Source organism: Heterocephalus glaber, unplaced genomic scaffold (genome assembly GCF_053883595.1).
Source record: "Heterocephalus glaber isolate CG9 unplaced genomic scaffold, H.glaber_assembly_v1.0 deba00001577, whole genome shotgun sequence".
Taxonomy (NCBI): Eukaryota; Metazoa; Chordata; class Mammalia; order Rodentia; family Bathyergidae; genus Heterocephalus; species Heterocephalus glaber.
This window is the reverse complement of record NW_028258358.1, coordinates 30,233,371-30,251,807: the sequence shown is the minus strand read 5'-3', so window position 1 is coordinate 30,251,807 and position 18,437 is coordinate 30,233,371. Positions and strand designations below refer to the sequence as shown.

At 33.2% G+C, this 18,437-nt stretch overlaps 1 protein-coding gene across 10 annotated transcripts in view; it reads left to right on the top strand.

The window, feature by feature from the left end:
- Positions 1-18,437, top strand: part of Uggt2 (UDP-glucose glycoprotein glucosyltransferase 2) — a 180,076-nt gene that overhangs the window by 93,737 nt on the left and 67,902 nt on the right. For all 10 annotated transcript variants that reach the window (XR_015443736.1, XR_015443735.1, XR_015443734.1 and 7 more), the window contains 3 exons: positions 2,353-2,447; positions 11,316-11,522; positions 14,992-15,123. Coding sequence is in view for 3 of the 10 variants with exons in the window: in XM_087193034.1 (XP_087049160.1) it covers positions 2,353-2,447; positions 11,316-11,522; positions 14,992-15,123 (434 nt within the window). In the remaining 7 variants the exon portion in view is untranslated. The remainder of the gene's footprint in view (positions 1-2,352; positions 2,448-11,315; positions 11,523-14,991; positions 15,124-18,437) is intronic.

The window sequence follows — 18,437 nt, the reverse complement described above, 5'->3', positions numbered from 1 at the left end:
CTCAGCTATTGAATTTAACTTTGTTATTGTTTATAAACTATTAGACTTTAAGAATTGCACTGGGAAAATTAGGCCTCTTGTCCTAACTAATCATATATGCAGAAGGACTTCATCTTGAGTTACTGCCTTTTTAAAAAGTAAGCTCTTCCATTTTCACCTTTTAAGAAAGTGACAAATACTTTAACAAGGCTATGTAAACTGATAATATGGATGAATAAAAGTATAATTCCCAAGTCAGCAGAGATAGTACTAGTTTTTCTGTATTGTGATTAAAAAAAACCCGAGTGTTTTAACTAGATTGGTGGTCACAACCAAATGAGAGATCAAGACAGTAATATATTTGGAAATAAAGATTTAGCCTAACAAGACTGCAGTAAGATGTCAGATTTGTTAGGGCACAAGTAAATATTCAAGTAGGTGAAGATAATTAGAATTTGAGTAGTTTGTCTTGCTTCACTTTGTTTAGTCTGTTTTTCTGTAGAGACAAAAAATGAGCGCCTGTAAGATTTCATTCTTCTTTATGACTGAATAAAAGTCATGTCATTTGCAGAAAAATAGATGTATCTTGAGTCCATAATACTAAGTGAAATAAGTTAGACACAGAATTAATATCTCACGGTGTCTCTTATAATATGCCTAAATTAAAGAGTAAAATAAAGGAGAAAATAGTGGGAAGCAGGGAGGCAGACTTTTTGGAGATGAAAAAAGGGGTCAGGGGAAAGGTGGACGGTAGTGAGGGGATCAAGGAATCAAAGATGATCAATATCTACTAATGTTATATTAAATTGATATATATTTCCCCAAATGAATGTAATTACCATGTCTTACATATAAGTAATCAATGAATAAATAATAAAGGACAGCTTTAATCTCAGTATATAAGCGGTAACTTTCTAACAATGAGAGTGATCTAAAGATAAAATGAACTGTGTTACAAGGATTAAACTTTATGTGTTATAGAGATTTAATACAAAGGGCACATGATCACTTTTTAAGACTGTTTAAATCAGATGGGCTCTGGATTACTAACAGATTCTGTCATTTATGTTCATAAAGGATGTGTCACTAAGAAACCCAACAAATAATACATACAACAGTTCCACCCTCTGGTAGGCTACAGTTTTGAATGTGTCAAGTAAAGGCAAAAGGAGGATCAAATTCTGGATTGTATTTCAAAAATGCATCTGATTTTCAGACTAAACATATAATTAATGCCCTTTGGTTAATTCTCTTGCAAATTAGAGGCATATTAATTAGGAATCGTATTTCCTCTTAACTTGTATTTATATAAATGTGTGAAGAAATAATGCAGTTTTGAGAATTTACTTAAAACTGAAATATTTCTCAATTTGCTAGGGTGTAATAGTGAAAGCAGTAACATTAAAGCAGAATCAGAATTCTGTTACCTTCTTGGAAAAGAATGTGTTACTGCCTTACTGTGAAATTGCTTCTGAAGGTTACAGTGAAATCAATACCATCCTTCTTTTTGTTACTTTTCTCTTATTTCCAGAGCCAGTTTTTGTATAGTTAAGTAGTACTATATATTAACTGTAGTTTCAACTCTGTTCAGTAGTAAGTTTTTAGTACAACAATTTTTTAATAATTATTTTCACTTGATCACCTGGTCTAAAGAACCAGTTTTCCAGTAGGTTTTAATGATATGGCCAGGCAAGTATGATTCAGGTATTCTATACTGAGCTTTGATGAAATTACACCCATTTAACTATGAACTTTTAAAATTAAAAATAGTTCCTTCGTTTAGATTCCAAAGTTTCAGTTTTGGGGGTTTTTTTTGGGTTTTTTGGTTTTTGGTTTTGTTGGGGGGTTGTTTGTTTGTTTGTTTGGTTTTTTGGTACTAAGAATCGAACTCAGTACCTTGCTTGTTTTTCAAAAAAGAATTATATCACTGTTGATAGAAAAAAAATGACATGAATTAGACCAAGTTAGTGATAGCCAGAAATTAATTATAAGGTAATAAAAATATATCTGTTTTCTGAATCTACTAATAAGTATGATTATATCTTTTTTATGACTTAAAAATAACATTTTTTCACAAATATATCAATTTTATTTACCAACATTGGACCATGAAAGCTATAATAGAAGCTTCTCTACTAGTAAAAGTATTTCACAAATGTGTCCTGTAGGGATTGTTCTTTCGTTATGGTATGGACCTTATATAAAGGTTATACAATTCACAACTCTTCTAGCCTTTTTATATGTATGTACATATGTGCAGTACATACATAATTTTAACAGTATTTATTCATTTTCAGAAATGTATTTTTATTAACAGAAAATGTTTTCTTTTAATTTTAGAAAGATTTAATTTTACCTATTCAATACTTTCAGATAATAATATAATTTCTGCAGTCACTCTGTGGATTATTGCTGATTTTGATACATCATCTGGAAGAAAACTGCTTTTTAATGCATTAGCACACATGGTGAGTTGATATTCTTCCTACAAAATTTTAATTTGTTGCAATTTCAAGAAACCAATATGAACAATATTAAACATGCATTAAATCTTTATTCCCCTCCATGTTAACATTTTAATTGATTAGAACATAGTGCTAAGGAGACTTAAGTCAGGAATTCACTTTCAGTCTCCATGTGAAATAGGCACCTTAACCTAGAAAAAGAACAACCTACCTGTTTTGTGTGACTCATGACCTACATATTCTCTGGTAGCCTTTGTGATCGTATACATGTCTAATAGTGGTTAGAAGTAGGCCATTACAACAGATTATTTTAGAACCTACCACCACCTCTGTGACCCCATGTCTGTTTTTTACCAACAATAGCTAATAATGGCAATTTTTTGTCACATAGTTAGGCAGCACTTTCTCTCCTCAATTAAAAACTAAGTAAATTCATCTTACTAAAGATATTTTAAGCTTTAAGTCAACCTTAGTTTTCTTATTAGATAATTATAAACCAAGATACTTTAGGAGGATTCATTTTTATACTTGAAAGTACTCTTTAATAAACTTCTGTATGTCTAAGATTTTTTTAAAAACACCTAAGGAACAGAAACCACACTAAGTGTAAATGTACTGCTGTATAGCAAATTATGCTTCATAAGTCAGTGGCTTAAAGCAATGAACATTTATTTTCTCACTTGTTTCTGAGGTTCAGAAAATCAGGAGCAACTTACCCAATTGGTTCTCACTTAGGGCCTCTTCTGAGGGTGCAGATGATGAGTTCGGCTCCCATCATCTGAAGGTTTGACTGGAGCTGAAGGATAAGCTTCTAAGATGGCGCAGTTACCTGCCTCTTGGCAGGAGTCTTTAGTTTTTCACTGGCTGTTAGCAGAGCACTTCATTTCATTGCCACATAGACTTCTTCTTAGTATTAAATTCTCACAGCATGGCAGCCGGCTTTCTCCAGAATGAGTAATAAAGAAATAAAGACAGAGTGAACCACAGTGTAATTTATCAACTAGCTGTATTTCCTGTTTGTTAAACAGATCACCTCTTTTCAGTGGGAAAGGGGGCTGTATACAAGCATGAATACCTGGAGGGTCGGGATCATTGCGGCCATCTTGAAGGCTAGCTACTAGAGTAGGAATTAATAATAGATTTTAAATGAAACATTATGACATTTGTAAGTGACATCTGAGGAATGACTTAAAGGAATTGAAGGAACTAACCATTCAAAGATACTGAGGAGAAATATCTTCTCAATAGAAACTTTCCAATGCAGAGGCTCTAAGGCTAGAACATACTTGCTCTAGGAAGACAGCAGCATGTGTGGCTAGAACACAGTGGACAAGAAGAGTGATAGAATTTACATATCAGCCTGTATTTTCTCTAACATATTATCAATTAAATCAACGTGTAATTTTTGACAGATAACATTTTTTTCTATATTAGAACAATGAGACTTAAAATTTCTTCCATCATTTCAAACTTAGGAGTTTTAAATCTATTAATAGCTACCATTATATGTGTGTCATATGTTTAGGTCAAAACAAAAATAGTAACTTCTAACTTGTCCAAGAAACTTGACAAATCTTTAATTTTTCTGCACTTTTCCACTTTGCTTCCTCCTGTCTTTATCCAGTCTTTGTAAATGTAAGCAGATATCAGTAGTTGTAAGGAACTTCACAGTAATTGTAAGGAATATTTTTCCTCTTAGAATATGTCACCCCTTGCCTCTGGCTTCCATTGTTTCTGATAAGAAGTTAGCTATTAATATTGTTACCTTGTCAGTATGATAAGTTGTCTCTCTTGCTGCTCTCGATATTTTATCTCTTGCTTTTAACATTTTTGACTGTGATTTATCTGGCTGTGGGTATGTACTTGCAGTTTATTTGATTTCTTGGTTATATAAATTATATTATTCATCAAATTGAGGAAGTTTCAGCTATTATTTCTTCAAATATCTTTTCCATTCCTTTTTCTTCTCTCCTTAGGGCTCTCCTATTATGATTATGCTATTATGTTTAATGGTGTCCCACCTTTCTATATCTGTTTAGTTCACCATGTAAAAGAGCTCCTACTGCCTTTTTTCCCGTTGTACAAAACACGCTTTCCTGTTCCTTTCCATGTCTGATTATTTTTATTGGAAACCAGGCATTTTAGATACTATACTGTAGGAATTTTGGACAGTGATAATCCAGCATCTTTGGGGGGGGGGGTTATTGCTTGTTCAGTCATTTGTATATTTAATTGTGTAAAGTCTAATTTTTCTCTTAGTATGTTTCCCTGATATTCCTGCTCACCTTTTTGCCCTCATTTTTACCTTTTATCTGTTTCTTAAGGATTGTCTCTGGGTAAGTAAAAGCCACTTGTTGGTCAAAGGTTGTGCTTAAATTAAGTTGTATTCGGTTAGAAAGGGAGAGAAAGGAAGGGAAAAAATGGAAACAAAGTCTTTGTAAATAGGGAGCGGTGGAGGGATTGAAGGGAGAGTGGGGGAATGGGGAAAAATTAAGAACCAAGATATATCATGTAAAGGTACAAATTCCCAATGATGAATGTCATCATATTGTATACCTAAAATGTACCAATAAACTTAATGAATTTTTTAAAAAAGAAAGGGAGATGGAGAGAAAGAGGAAATATATGTGTCATTGAATGTATATGTGGCTCAGACTTACCTCAAAGTCTAGGGATTTTACAGTTTTTCCATGTTCACCCATGGAATGCTATCCTGGAATTTCCTTTTCTAATAATTCCTAAGAAGGTTCAATCTTTGGCATGTACACAGTCTTCTAGACTTCCCAGGATAAGTTTAACTATTTTTAAGACTGTCTTCTCAGAAGTTACCCTAGAGTCAAGAGTAGCTTTTTGTTCAACAATGTTTATTCAGAGGTTATGCCTAAGTCCCTTAAACCAGTAAAGTTTTTGCCCTTTCCTTACTGTTGGTCATATGAGTTAGGAAATACTTTCAAATCATTCCATACCCAATTCCGATTGCTCCTGAGTGGAGCAAGTGTAGTGTATTTACACTGTAATCAAAATAAAAATCAAATCAGAATAAAGTTTTTTTTTTCAGACGGAACAGTACAACTCTGTCCTTATGGCCTCTCTCCTTAGCCAGAATGTCTTTGCTACTGCATTGAAACAAGCAGGGACAGTGGCCCTTTTCTCCAAGAGTACCTATGTGTTATGAGTGGGAAAGGATGGTTAAATGCCTGATCTTCTTTGTTTGCCCCTCCTGGTGTAGGGCTACCCTGTAAGTGAGCTGAGGCTAAGTCAGTTCTCTGGACTTTCAAGAATGAGAGTAGCCGAAGGACAGCCCATCTTGGCTTTTTCTTTCTCTAATTCTGTATTAAATTTCTTATGACTCTTGTCATTTCACTTCCTAACCAGCGCCATGGAGCTATGAACCCTTTCTCAATTGCTTTCACTAAGATCTCCATTGTTCTTAATAATGCCTTTAGGTATGCACTCCTCTACACTGTAATCAAAATAAACTCATTCTTCTGAGACAGAGCTGTGGAACTCTGTCCTTATAGCCTCTACCTCTCTCCTTAGTTAGAATATCTGTGCACTGCATTGAAACTGGTAAAGGAACAGTAGCCCCTTTCTCCCAGAATAACCTTGTAATATGAATCGAGAGTGTAGTATAAGGGCATGATAATCCCTGGCCTTCTGTTCGCCCCTCTTGGTGTGAAACCTCTACCCAGTCAGTGAGCTGAGCCTGCGGCACTTGAGACCCTACTGCTCTCTGCTTGCCCCACTTAGAGAGTCTACCCTTCAGTTGGGGCCAGGTTGTGGGGAGGGAGCTCCAGTCCTTTTGGCCTTGACTGCCTCACATGGAGAGTTTGTGCAGCATGGAGAGGTGGTACATGAGAGATAGCTGCATCCTGTCTAGACATAGGTCTGGACTGAGAGCTTGTCTTCTTGGCCTCGCCCACCGAACTAGAACGTGGACAGGATCAGAGTAGATTATGATTCAGAGGTCATAGGCTCTTATGTTCCCCATGAAAGTTAGCCTATTTTCCTGAAAAACTAAAATTTCTCTTTATGCCATACACCCTTAAAACAATTTCCAGGGATTTTAAATCATTATTTTCATATAATTTTTACCAGTAAAATGGTTGTTTTACCGGAAAGTATCCACCAAGCTTTTTCTATAGCCATTCTAGACATATGCCTCCTTTGTAAGAAAATTAACAAATTTAACTCTTACTTGCTTAATTGATTTTACTATGCATGTCCTTTGTATTACTTTTGTTATGAATGTAAAAATTTTGTTCTAGCCAAATGCATTAGCTGATACACAGTTTGAAGTAATTTCTTGAGATAAGGACATATTTTCTAGCCTTTGAAATCTATGTTCCATGTTGGTGCTTTCACATTATTGATTCAGAATTTATTTTTCCTCAAAACCAAGTGGAAATTGCTTGTTGACCTTTTTCATTTTTACTGCAGGGAAGAAATCTGAATACTCTTAGATTTTTTTTTCCTCTTAGAGTTTAAAAAAATAATATTTCTATATATTGATAGTTTTGTTTTTTTAAAAACACAGCCTTTCTCATTTGCGGTAGCAAACAAGTTTTTCCTCCTTATTTTATTTCTTACTTTTCACAACTCATTTATTCTGGTTTTTGTGTTGAGTCTTCCCTTTCTGTCCACTCTTTTTTGTCTTTTTTTTTCAGCTTTTTGTCATTTCCTTTGCATTCTGAAATATTCTTGTCATCAAATCAAAGGTCAACAAACTCTGTAATGAGCCAGGTTATGAATGTTTTTTGCTTTGCATACCATATGTGGTGTCCTTCACATTTTACTTTTTTAGTTTTGCAACACTCTAGAAATGTAAAATAACATTTTTGACCAGAGGACCTGTGAACTGTGGTTACTGACAACTATTCCTCAATTGATTTATTAACTGAAATATCAGAAGTAAATTTCTCATTTTTTACTTTTTTAATACTATATTTTGGTTCTTTTTTATTTTTATTTCAACCAGCTTATTTGTAATTTCTACCTTTATCTCACTTCTTAAAGCATCCTGAGTCTGTTTTTTGAAGGTCACTTTTTCTTTCGTTAGTTTGCAAAAGTTTTAAAAATGTAATAAGCACTAATGTGCCTAACATACAAAGTTAACAGTTGTTAATCTCTTCCCTTATTTGTTTTATCTAAATGTGGAGATAAGGGCATTAAGAGTTGTCTAGATTGGCCAGGGATTTAGCTCAGTGGTGCTGCGCCTGCCTCACAAGCTCAAGATCCAGAGTTTGACCCCCAGTACCACAAAAAAAAAAAAGAGTAGTCTAGATCATTTTAGAGTAAGTTGAAGAAATTAGTATTTTAACATGTATTTTCTCAAGAATAACATGAGTTTTCTATATAACTACAATGGCATTTTCACATTAGTAATACTAAGTCTGTATTAAATTTTTCCCCTGAAAATAGAGACAGATGTAAAAGAAATTTAAACATTTCCCCAGTTGTTCTTACAAGGATTCTTCTGTTTTTCAAACTAGTATCCAAACAATTTTCTTGTAGTGCATTTCATTGTTAGATTTTATTAGTTTCTTTTCTTATGAAAGAGTCTTACCCACTTTTTTCCCACTGATCTTTTTAAACTTGTTCATCTAATCCTTCTGTTTCCTCTATTCTGGAAGTTATGTTGAGAGGTTCACCATAAACATTTTTTGCCAAGAAGATATCATGAGTGATGCTGTGTTCTTCATATAGCATCACGTCAAGAAGTCACATGAATATAATATTGTCTCCTGCATTTAAAGTGTAAGTGATTACAGCTAAATCCTTATGTTGTAGACATGATTTTTCCTTGTTCAGGTAGAAATTAACCTATGAAGTTATATTCTGATGCTCTATAAATTACCACATGCTTTTAGAATCTATTTGAATCAGTTATTTTTGTAACAAAAAAAAAATCTGTTAACTGGCATGCTTCTGAAATAGAGATTTTTTTTTTCCTTGACCAAAGATGATACAGAATTCTTCCTAAAAATCAAAGGAAATTCTTTATTCTTTAAATTTAGTTACCAATTTTCAGAGGAAAAAAAGGTGGTGATATAGTAGTCACCTCTGTTGGTGGGAAATACCTTTTTTCTTTTAAATATCATTTGATTCATGAATTTATTTTCAGTGTGCTTCTGTTGCTTACTTTTTTTATACTTTCATAGCCCTGCTCTGACTAATGAACCCATTCAAGCTGACTTCTATACCCTTTGAACACCCCTAGGGAGTCTCTGAACACCTTCCTTACATGTTAGAAATAACAAACTGTCCCTTTCTCACTTTATGTTCACCTTGTCCAGGATTTATAATCTTCCGCTTTTCCAAGGAGTTTGAACTCCTTCTAGTGGGAAATGGTAGTTAGTAAACCTGATCTGGATTTGAAGGGTGCTCATTATTAGTAGGGTGTGATTGCTTCCAGGCCATATCTGAGGCGAGACTCTAACATGTTTTCTACAAAAATTTCCCCCCTGTAGAAAAGCATTTTCAGAAAAATAATATACCCTTAAGTATAGGCTCAAAGTATATTAAGCAGAATTTAACAAAACTTCAATAAGACTCATAAAACCATGAGTCATATTATGAAATTTTATCATACTTCTGGAAGTAACAAGTAGAACAGATACACAGAAAATCAGTGGGTCATACAGAAGATTTGAATGACCAAATCAGCAACCTTGAAGTAATAAAAGGTGATTTTAAAAAGTAAATAATACATAGTATGTATTCTTGTAAAGCACAAATGTAACATTTAAAAAGCATTTGTAGATCCTAGCTAAACATACAGCACATAAACAAATAACATAAACAAATCTCATGAAATTTTAGAGGACTGGAATTAACAGTAACTATTCTCTGACCACAGTGTAATAAAATTAGAAGACAGTAACCAAAAGAAAACTGGGATATCTCTATGTATTTAGAAATTAGGAAATGTTTCTTTATGACCTGTGAGTACAAAATGCACACTTGAAAATATTTTTAAATAAGAATTTAAATAACATTAAAACTTGATGGATATACAAATCTGTGTGATAGATGTTTTAAGACAAGTCTGAAAAATCAGTTACCTAAGCAGTGAGTTTAAAATTTTTAGAAAGCAACAGAAACCTAATCTTTTATCAGAGAAATAAAGGGTAAAAGAACAGAAAGTAAAAAAATAGGAAAAAAACATGAAATAGTGAAGGTTCTCAAAGCAAAAAATTGCTTCTTTGACAGTAGAATTGAAACACTTGGTTAAACTAGGCAAAAAAAGAAAAGTGCATCACACACTTTGGGAGGCTGAGGCAGAAATATTTCAAGTTTCAGTCCCACTTGGGCAGCTAAGCAAGAACCTGCCTCAAAATAAGAAATAAAAAGGGCACTAGAGATATAGCTCAGTGCAAAGGGCCTAGGTTTGATCTCTAGTACTAGAAAAAAGAAAGAAGAAAAATCAGAGCCATGCATATATCAAGATTTGATTTATGATAAAGTTAGACTTATGGAACAGTAGGGTGGTATTTGAAACTTTCTCCTTTTATCATCACACACAGAAAATCAGTTCCAGATTATAGATCTAAACATAAAAAGCCAAATAATGAATCTTCTTACAGATAATATAAATTATGACTTCAGAGTAGGGAAGGAGTTCTAAAACAGGACATAAAATCCAATAGCCATTAGTTAAAATATCAATAAATTGAACAACTGTACATTAAAATTAGAGATTAACTACTTTTTGTCAGAGCACACCTTCAATAGAGTACAAAATGGAAGAAAGAATCTATACATAAATAAAAAGCACACAAGTCTTAGAAATAAAACTTAAGCATGTCAGGAGAAAAAGATAAACCAATAAAAGCTAGCAAAAGATTGAACAAATCAGAAAAGAGACTGATACTAAAGGATGTTTAGTGTCATTAGTGATGAGGAAAAAGCAAAATAAAACCCTAGTGAGATATCTTTGCATATGAATCAGAATGATTTAAATTTAAAAGTTTGACAACACAAAATATTTATGAATCTGTGAGGTAATAACACATTACCAATGGAACATTACTAGTACAACTATTTTGAAACTTTTCAGGCTGCTTCTAAAATTAAAGGTATGTGTATCCTGTTTGTAATACTCAAGACTAGAAAGCACTCACATGTCCAGGAACAGAATGGATGAAGGTATATTCACACCATGGAATTCGGTATAATACCAAAAATGACTACAGCTACAGAAAACAGTATGATGAATCTCACATAGTGTTGAGTGGGAAAAGAGCACAAAATATTACACATTATATGATTCCATTCACATGAAATTTGAAATAGATTAAATGTTTCGTGAAGCAAAGTTAGGGAGTAAACTATAAAGAAAAGTGAGAGTGTTACTATCATAAATCCAAAGATGGTGGTTTTCTTTAGAAAAGTGGGATGGAATAGTAACTAGCAGAGGATGTGAGGAATGCTTTGAATTGTTGGCAGTGTTTTATTTCTTGACATAGTTGGTAGTTTTGTGGTAGTTTAATTCACTGAGCTCTATGTTTTTGTGTGTTTTTAAAATTTCTGTTAGTACGTGTTTATAATACATGATTGCCTTTATCATGGGGAGTTGGTACTTGTATTTAACCCATCTTAATTCTTGTTTTGTGTATTTTTATTTGTGTTATTTCACTCTTAAGAAGAAGATAAAATGTTGTGTTTCCAAAGAATCAGTATGCAAAGAAGTGAAGCAGATAGACTTTCTAAATGATTGTTTTCTAAGTTATTTTTTTGATATACTACAATTATCATGGAAAAACTAACAATGAAAGGTGGTGTATGATAAAATAAACTTGAGAAAACATATGCAAGTATAAAAATATAAATAAGATATTGGTCTTTTTAACCTATAAATGTGTTTTGCAGAAAACAAGTGTTCATAGTCGGTTGGGAGTTATTTATAATCCTACATCAAAAATAAATGAAGAAAACACAGCTATTTCTAGAGGAATTTTGGCAGCTTTTCTTACACAGAAAAACAACCTTTTGTGGAGCTTTCTCAGGAAACTGTCAAAGGAAGAAACTGCTGCAGCCATTTACTCTGGAAATAAAATTAAAACATTCCTTATTGAGGTCAGTAACTGCTTGCTTGAAATAATAAATAAGTATATGTTGCTTATTTCAAAAATATATGTCAGTATACTTGGAGATAACATTTTGTTGAAAAATATAAATAAGTATCATTAGTTGAGAATAATAAACACTCTTGTGGAGTGGAAAAAGATAAACATTAAGTGATATGATTTTGCAACTAGACATTTAACAAATCAGATTTTATAATTTCATTAACTACTTCATGATCCTTAAAGTTGATGGAAATCTAGTTTTCAGATATGTAATCAAGTGAAGAATTAGGGATTAAAGCATTAGGTAAATAACCATCAACTATTTCACTGAAGAGGTCCAGTATGGGGAATACTGTAAAGTTAGAAGATAATTTTCTAGAAGAAAGACTCATTCATCCATTCAGAAACTGTTTACCATTAATCTGTCAGACAGTGACGCTATCCTTGTGAATAAGGCAGATAGAGTCCCTGCTCTTGTGAGTTTATGCTGATGTGAGAAATACATAATAAATGGCACTAGAAAATACAAGAGACATTAGAGGATATATAATTTGGAGTATGTGGTTTTAGATGGTGTGGTCAAGGAAGGCATCTCTAAAGAATTTACATATGAGCAGTTCTGCATGAAAAGATAAATCAAGCCATGCAAAGGTCTGGGAGGAAAGTCTAACCAAGTCCATGAACACAGCAGGTCTGAAGGCCTAACAGACAGTCTTCTCAGGTCTCAGGTATAGGCAGATCATTGTGACCAGAATGGAGTGGTGATATGGAGACTACTAAGAGATCCAGTCAGACAGCCCTAGATATTTTCAATACTTGTAACCCACGGTAAAAGTTGAAATCTCTTCTGAGTATATTGAGAAGCCATTGAGGAATCTTAAGGAAGTGAAAAAAGCTAAAAATCACTCTTGATACCATCAAAGATTAGATTGTAGGTAGAAAAGAATGGACACAGGGTAAACAATTAGAATGTTATTGCAGTAATACATGTAAGAAATAATGGTGTTTTGAACTAAGTAGTGCTGGAGGTGATGATATAAGTTGATGTTGCTGTATAATCAACAGGACCTATGAAGGTAATGTAGGATTTTTGGCTTGAATAGGTAGAATTAACAATAGATCTTTCTTTGAGATAAAGAGAAGATTTGACATAGAGGGGATCAAAAGTTAAATTGCGTACATGTTAAATTGAAGATATATGTTGGATGTTCAGGTGGAAATGTTGAGTTGACAGGTGAGTAAATTAGTGTCATACTCAATGGAGAGCTGTAATGTCATCTTTTAAAAAATTATTCAGTATGAGAGTCATCAACATTTATGGTATTTAGCACTAAGACATTAGATGAGATACCTAGGAAGTGAATAGGAGAATGAGGAACAAGAGGACAGAGGGCTAAAAACTGAGTTCTGAACATTACAACATGCAGCGGTACCCACAAAAGGGATCATCCATTGAGGGAGACAGAACAGTTAGAAGTAAGAAAGATAAATAAGAGGGCCAGGGATTTAGCTCAGTGGTGCCACCGCCTGCCTTGCAAGCACAAGGTCCCGAGTTTAATCCCAGTACCAAAAAAAGAAAAATAGAAGGGTATGGTGTCCTAAAGGCCAGTTAGAAAAAGTATTTCAAGGAGGAAATGATTGAATATGCTAGTTGTTCTGGAAATGAGCCCCCATTTGACCATTGTATTTGATAAAGTGGTCTTTAGGATCTTTGATTAGAACAGTTTCAGTGGAGTTACAGGTTACGTAAGTGTACTAAAAATCCAGGAGAAAATGAGAAATCAGGAAATAGAGATAATATAGGTGGCTTTTAAAAGGAATTTTCCTATATAAGGGAATGGAGAAATAGGGCTGTATCTAGAATGAGTCTTGAAGGCTGCATCTCAAATGGCGCTTGAAGTCCCATTTATACTAATGGGGGTAATTTATCCCAAAAAAAGGATGAAAGACAGGAGAGAAAAGTTCTTGAGCAGGTAAGAGGTGCTGGGAACCAACCCAGAAGTGTGTTGATCTTAAGAACAGAAATTCTCTATTTTATCCACAAAAAAGGTAGACCCTATGGGCACACATACAGAAGAGCAGATTTATTTAGTGGCAACAAGATGAAGTATTTCTCTTATTGCTTTCACTTTCAGAAGTCAGGTCATTAAATATTAAAAATGGCAGTACATGTTCTTAGAGGTTTGAGGAGAGATGTCAAATATTTTTCTATTCTAAAAGTGAGAAAGTGAATTAAAATTAAGTACACTAATATAGGAGCATTTCTGTTCCTTGCTGAGGACTTACTTGAAATTAATAATAATAGTGAGATAAGGATTGGCTGCATGTTTTTCTCGAGCTGTATCCCATTGTTTAGATCTAGTTGCAGAATAAGCAGTGTGGTGTTTCACTGAAGTTGAACTTTGCCAAGTGAATATGGCTGAGAGAAAATATTCAAGAGAGCTAAGTGTGGAAAGTCTCAGTATAGTAGTAAAAGACTCTAGGATACAAATTGGTTAAAAGAAAGCCTATGCTATGGAAGGATGATGAGCAATAAACAAATGACAGGGTCTGTGGGCTGAAAGGTCAAGTAATGGCTGGTCTGGTGATGGAGGCATGTCTGGAAGTGGTGGACAGACAGGAAGAGATGACTGAAATGTGATTTTGTTGGTGAGAGTTTCCAGGGCTATGCTGTCCTGTACTGTGGCCACTGGCTATGTATGGCTATTTTATACTTAAAATTAAATACAGTTTTAAATTGAGTTCCTCGGTTGTGCTAGCCACATTTCAAGTGCTAAATAATTGTGGCTCTGTTACCACACTGGGCAGTGCAGAGTAATATTTCCATCATCCCAGGAGCAACTGGCAGTGTAAGGCCCCACCCTGGTTCTATTGTAGTACCCAGGTGATTTGTATGTACAGTATAGAATGAAAAGCACTGGTAGGGAGAAGTGTTCCTCAATACGAAGGTGTAAGAAACCTGTATGTGGTTCATTTTCTGTGAATGTCCATAAAATGTTTGACTCTGACAAAGGTTTACTTTCAGTATTTAAATACACTTGTACTAAATTGGTCTTCTGGGATTAGTACAGTGGATTGAGATAGGTAGGGTATTTCTATTTTAAACACTTTTTTATTGAAAACACTAAAATGAGTAGTACTTAGTTCAGAATTTAATGAACATTTTAATTCATTTCTTTAATGCTAAATTTTATTTAAATTGATATCTCTGAGCATTTTTACTAATTCAGTAATCTTGAAATTCTCAAAGAATAAATAGCAAACTATGTCTGTTTGTAACAAGAATTAAATATACTATAAATGGATTGGCAAAGGAGGATTCTTTTTTAAAGTGTTATTTGTGAAGAACATAATACTTTTTAAAAATCATAATTTAGTATAATTTCAAATTTTCTGATTACTAAAAGTAAATTTTGTTAAAATTTTCTGCATATTGACTGTCCTATTAATTTTTCTATTTTTACCTTGTATTTTAGGGAATGGATAAGAATGCTTTTGAGAAAAAATATAACACTGTTGGAGTGAATATTTTCCGAACACACCAGTTGTTCTGTCAAGATGTACTTAAATTGCGTCCTGGAGAAATAAGTATTGTCAGCAATGGCAAAGTAAGTAAAGGAAGCACTTGCTCACTTTTCCCAGTGACCTTGATATGCTGAGTCTCTTGACATTTTTCTGACACAACACACCTGATGTGACACATACCAAGGTGGTGCTGCTTACACAATGAACACGAGCCGGGACTCAGCAGGAGTAAAATGGGTGCCTGACACTCTACCTGTTCCTTCACCTCTTTCCCTATCCATGATGACTTTCTCCCAGTTGCTAATGCAGGTAAGGAAGAGTGTTCTGTATGAGACTAGCTCTTATTTTGTTCTAACAAAAGGATTAGAACAAATAGTACACATTACAACATTGAGAAACCAGTATTGTTGTCTAGTGCTGACATCATTATATCTTTTTCTTCTTGTATCTTTGTTTTACAGTTGTTTGTCAAATTACAGTTGGTTTCCATTATAAATGTTGAAGTGTTAGGTAATATAAACTGGCACATAATATTAACATAATCTTTAAAAATCTATTAAAAAAAATACTCCTACCTTCCTAATAAAATGTACTACTAATAGCTTAATGTTTTACCTTTCAACTCCTTTTTCCTACCATAGACATTTCAGTTTCTTTTAAATGCATGATTTTAATCCTATCACATAATTTCATATCATGAACATTTTTCTTAACCACTTGCCAGTCCAGTTATTTAAATACAGGATGATCAAAAATTTCATTTAAAAAATTTTTTATAAAATAATATAACAGGAAATATAAAAATGAAAAAAAAAATTTTTTTTCCAGTACTGGGGATTGAACTCAGGACCTTGTGCTTGCAAGGCAAGTGTGGTGCCACTGAGCTAAATCCCCGGCCCTAAAAACAGAAATTTTATTAAATTTATTCATTAATTTTTCTGTACATGGTGTTATCTTAAAACATTCAATACACAATGGAACATTTTAATCTGGACAGTAGTATCTAGTCTCTTTCCGAATTATTTTTGCATTATAGTCTTTCTGTGAATAACACACTTTACACTATCATGTAAGCCTTTCCTTTTTTCCTCTGGATGGTATAGTTTCAATAAAATGTCTACACTAAACATAATGGTGAAGACATCGATGATGGACCTGCTGGTTGGCATTTTACTATCCTGTGTTTTTCAATTATTTGGTCCATTAGACCTAATAAAAATTGTAAATGACTTTTTGAGCCCCTTATTTTGAATAAATAACAAATGATTCCATATTGTTTGTTCCAGAAGGTGCATAAATATTTTATAATAATATTTTTCCTTGCTTTTTGATTATAGGATAGCTTGTTAGATATTGGTCACCTCTGTCAATAACCCCATAGAAATTTTTTAAATTTTTTTTTACACAAATTAGTGAAAGAAGATAACCAGAACTTACTATTACATTTCACTAGACACCAACATCAAAAGCAATTACAACGTTCTAAATAAAAAAGTATGCAAAAAAATAGTTGATATAAAACAAACAGGTGTACAAGTGTAACTCATGCACACCAGAATTGATTGGTTGAAATGACACCTGCCCGAGGGACAGTCCGGATTGTCAGTACATAACCAAACACATTGCTCAAGTGACGCTCAGGCTAAACTGTTAAGTAGTTAATATAGCACAAACATTTTTATGATTAGTCTTTATTGACACATACAAAATAAATATCTACCTATTTTTAGTATAATAATCTGATTTGGTTCTTATTAAGTAAAAAAATTAAGTCTGATATTCACATTTATTAAGAAATCAACTAGGGCTGGGGATTTAGCTCAGTGGTTTCGCCACCTGCCTTACAAGAGCAAGGACCCGAGTTCGATCCCCGGTACCAAAAAAAAAAAGAAATCAACTAAAGGCCAGGGATGTAGCTCAGTGGCACCGTGCCTGCCTAGCAAGTGCAAGGTCCTGAGTTCAATACCCAGTAGTAGAAAAAAAAGAAAAGAAATCAACTAGTGCAGTGTGTTTGATATATCTCTGGAATAAATTATCAAATTATATATCCCTAAAGCATCTTCAAAGTTGTAATGCATTCTGATTGTTTTGTTTTCCATATTTTTATAAACTATTCATTCACCTGTGTGTTACAATCAGATTCATCTCTATGCAGTGCTATTTTACCAATTGGTAACAACTGCTGCCATTTACTATTGTAAAAAATATTAATGAATTTTGATAGAAAGCTATGTAGAAGCCTAGGAATGGCATTGCTTTTTTTTTTTTTTTTTTACAGTTTTGGAAAAAAAAACACAGCTTTTTAAAACAGTTTTAAAGTATATGGCTATCTTTGGTTGTCATATTCTCTTTAGTATAGTTATGTAGTGTTATATCAGTAACAACAAATACTAGTCATAGTTAATTCTAAAACTATATTTTATCCTCATTTTCTTTAAAATTGATTAAAATATTCAGATATTAATCTTACACCTGCTGTGAACTAGTCTTTTAGATAGAATGGAGTTGATGTGGATCAAGGTGAGGAAGTTTGCAAGATAAATGAGATGTTCAGGAGGAGTGGAAGAGAATTCAGTTCTGGACCTGAGAATTGTTGACACAATTGAAACAAGAGTTGAATTCAGGAAAGATTGACAACAGTTTGATGACAAGTCAAATTATATTGACATTCTGTGTTGATTAATGGAAAAATGTACTTTTGATAATCCTGTGGCTTTAAAGTAATACTAAGTATTGTGATTTATGAGCTGTATTATAATTCTTAGCTTATTACTCTTGTCTCAGAGCTGCTGTAAAGTATAATGAGCGCAGCAATTGGAGCAGATTGCTGTAATTCTGAATGAGACAGTTTAATACTTAAAATAATTATGATATTTTAGCATAGAATTTGTCCAGATGTTTAGATTAGAATTGGAACATAGTCAAAGTTAAAATTATTTATAAGTCATCGACAGACAGGGTACAATGATGATTACATAATTTTATACTGACACACTGAAGAATTTAAAATTTATATATATGTGTGTGTGTGTGTGTGTGTGTGTGTGTGTGTGTATATATATATCTCCAAATAGTGCTATTGCTATAATTCTACTCATTTTATTTTTATCACACCACATATTTACAAATTGCTGAAATATATGAGGCAGCAATGTAGGAAAAAATAAGGCCTTTTTTTTTTAAGCCACACAGATCTGAATTCAAATTCACCTATAACATTAAATATGTAACTTCTGTGCATATTATCTTGATTTGGACAATATTTAAACTTGTCAGGTTAAAATGCTTTTTGTGTAGAGCACATGGAATGGACTTGGACACAGTAAATTTTCAATACTTTAACTTATATTCTCTTTTGAACAATTTGAAAGCTGTCATGCAAGTAGTAGGTACAGCT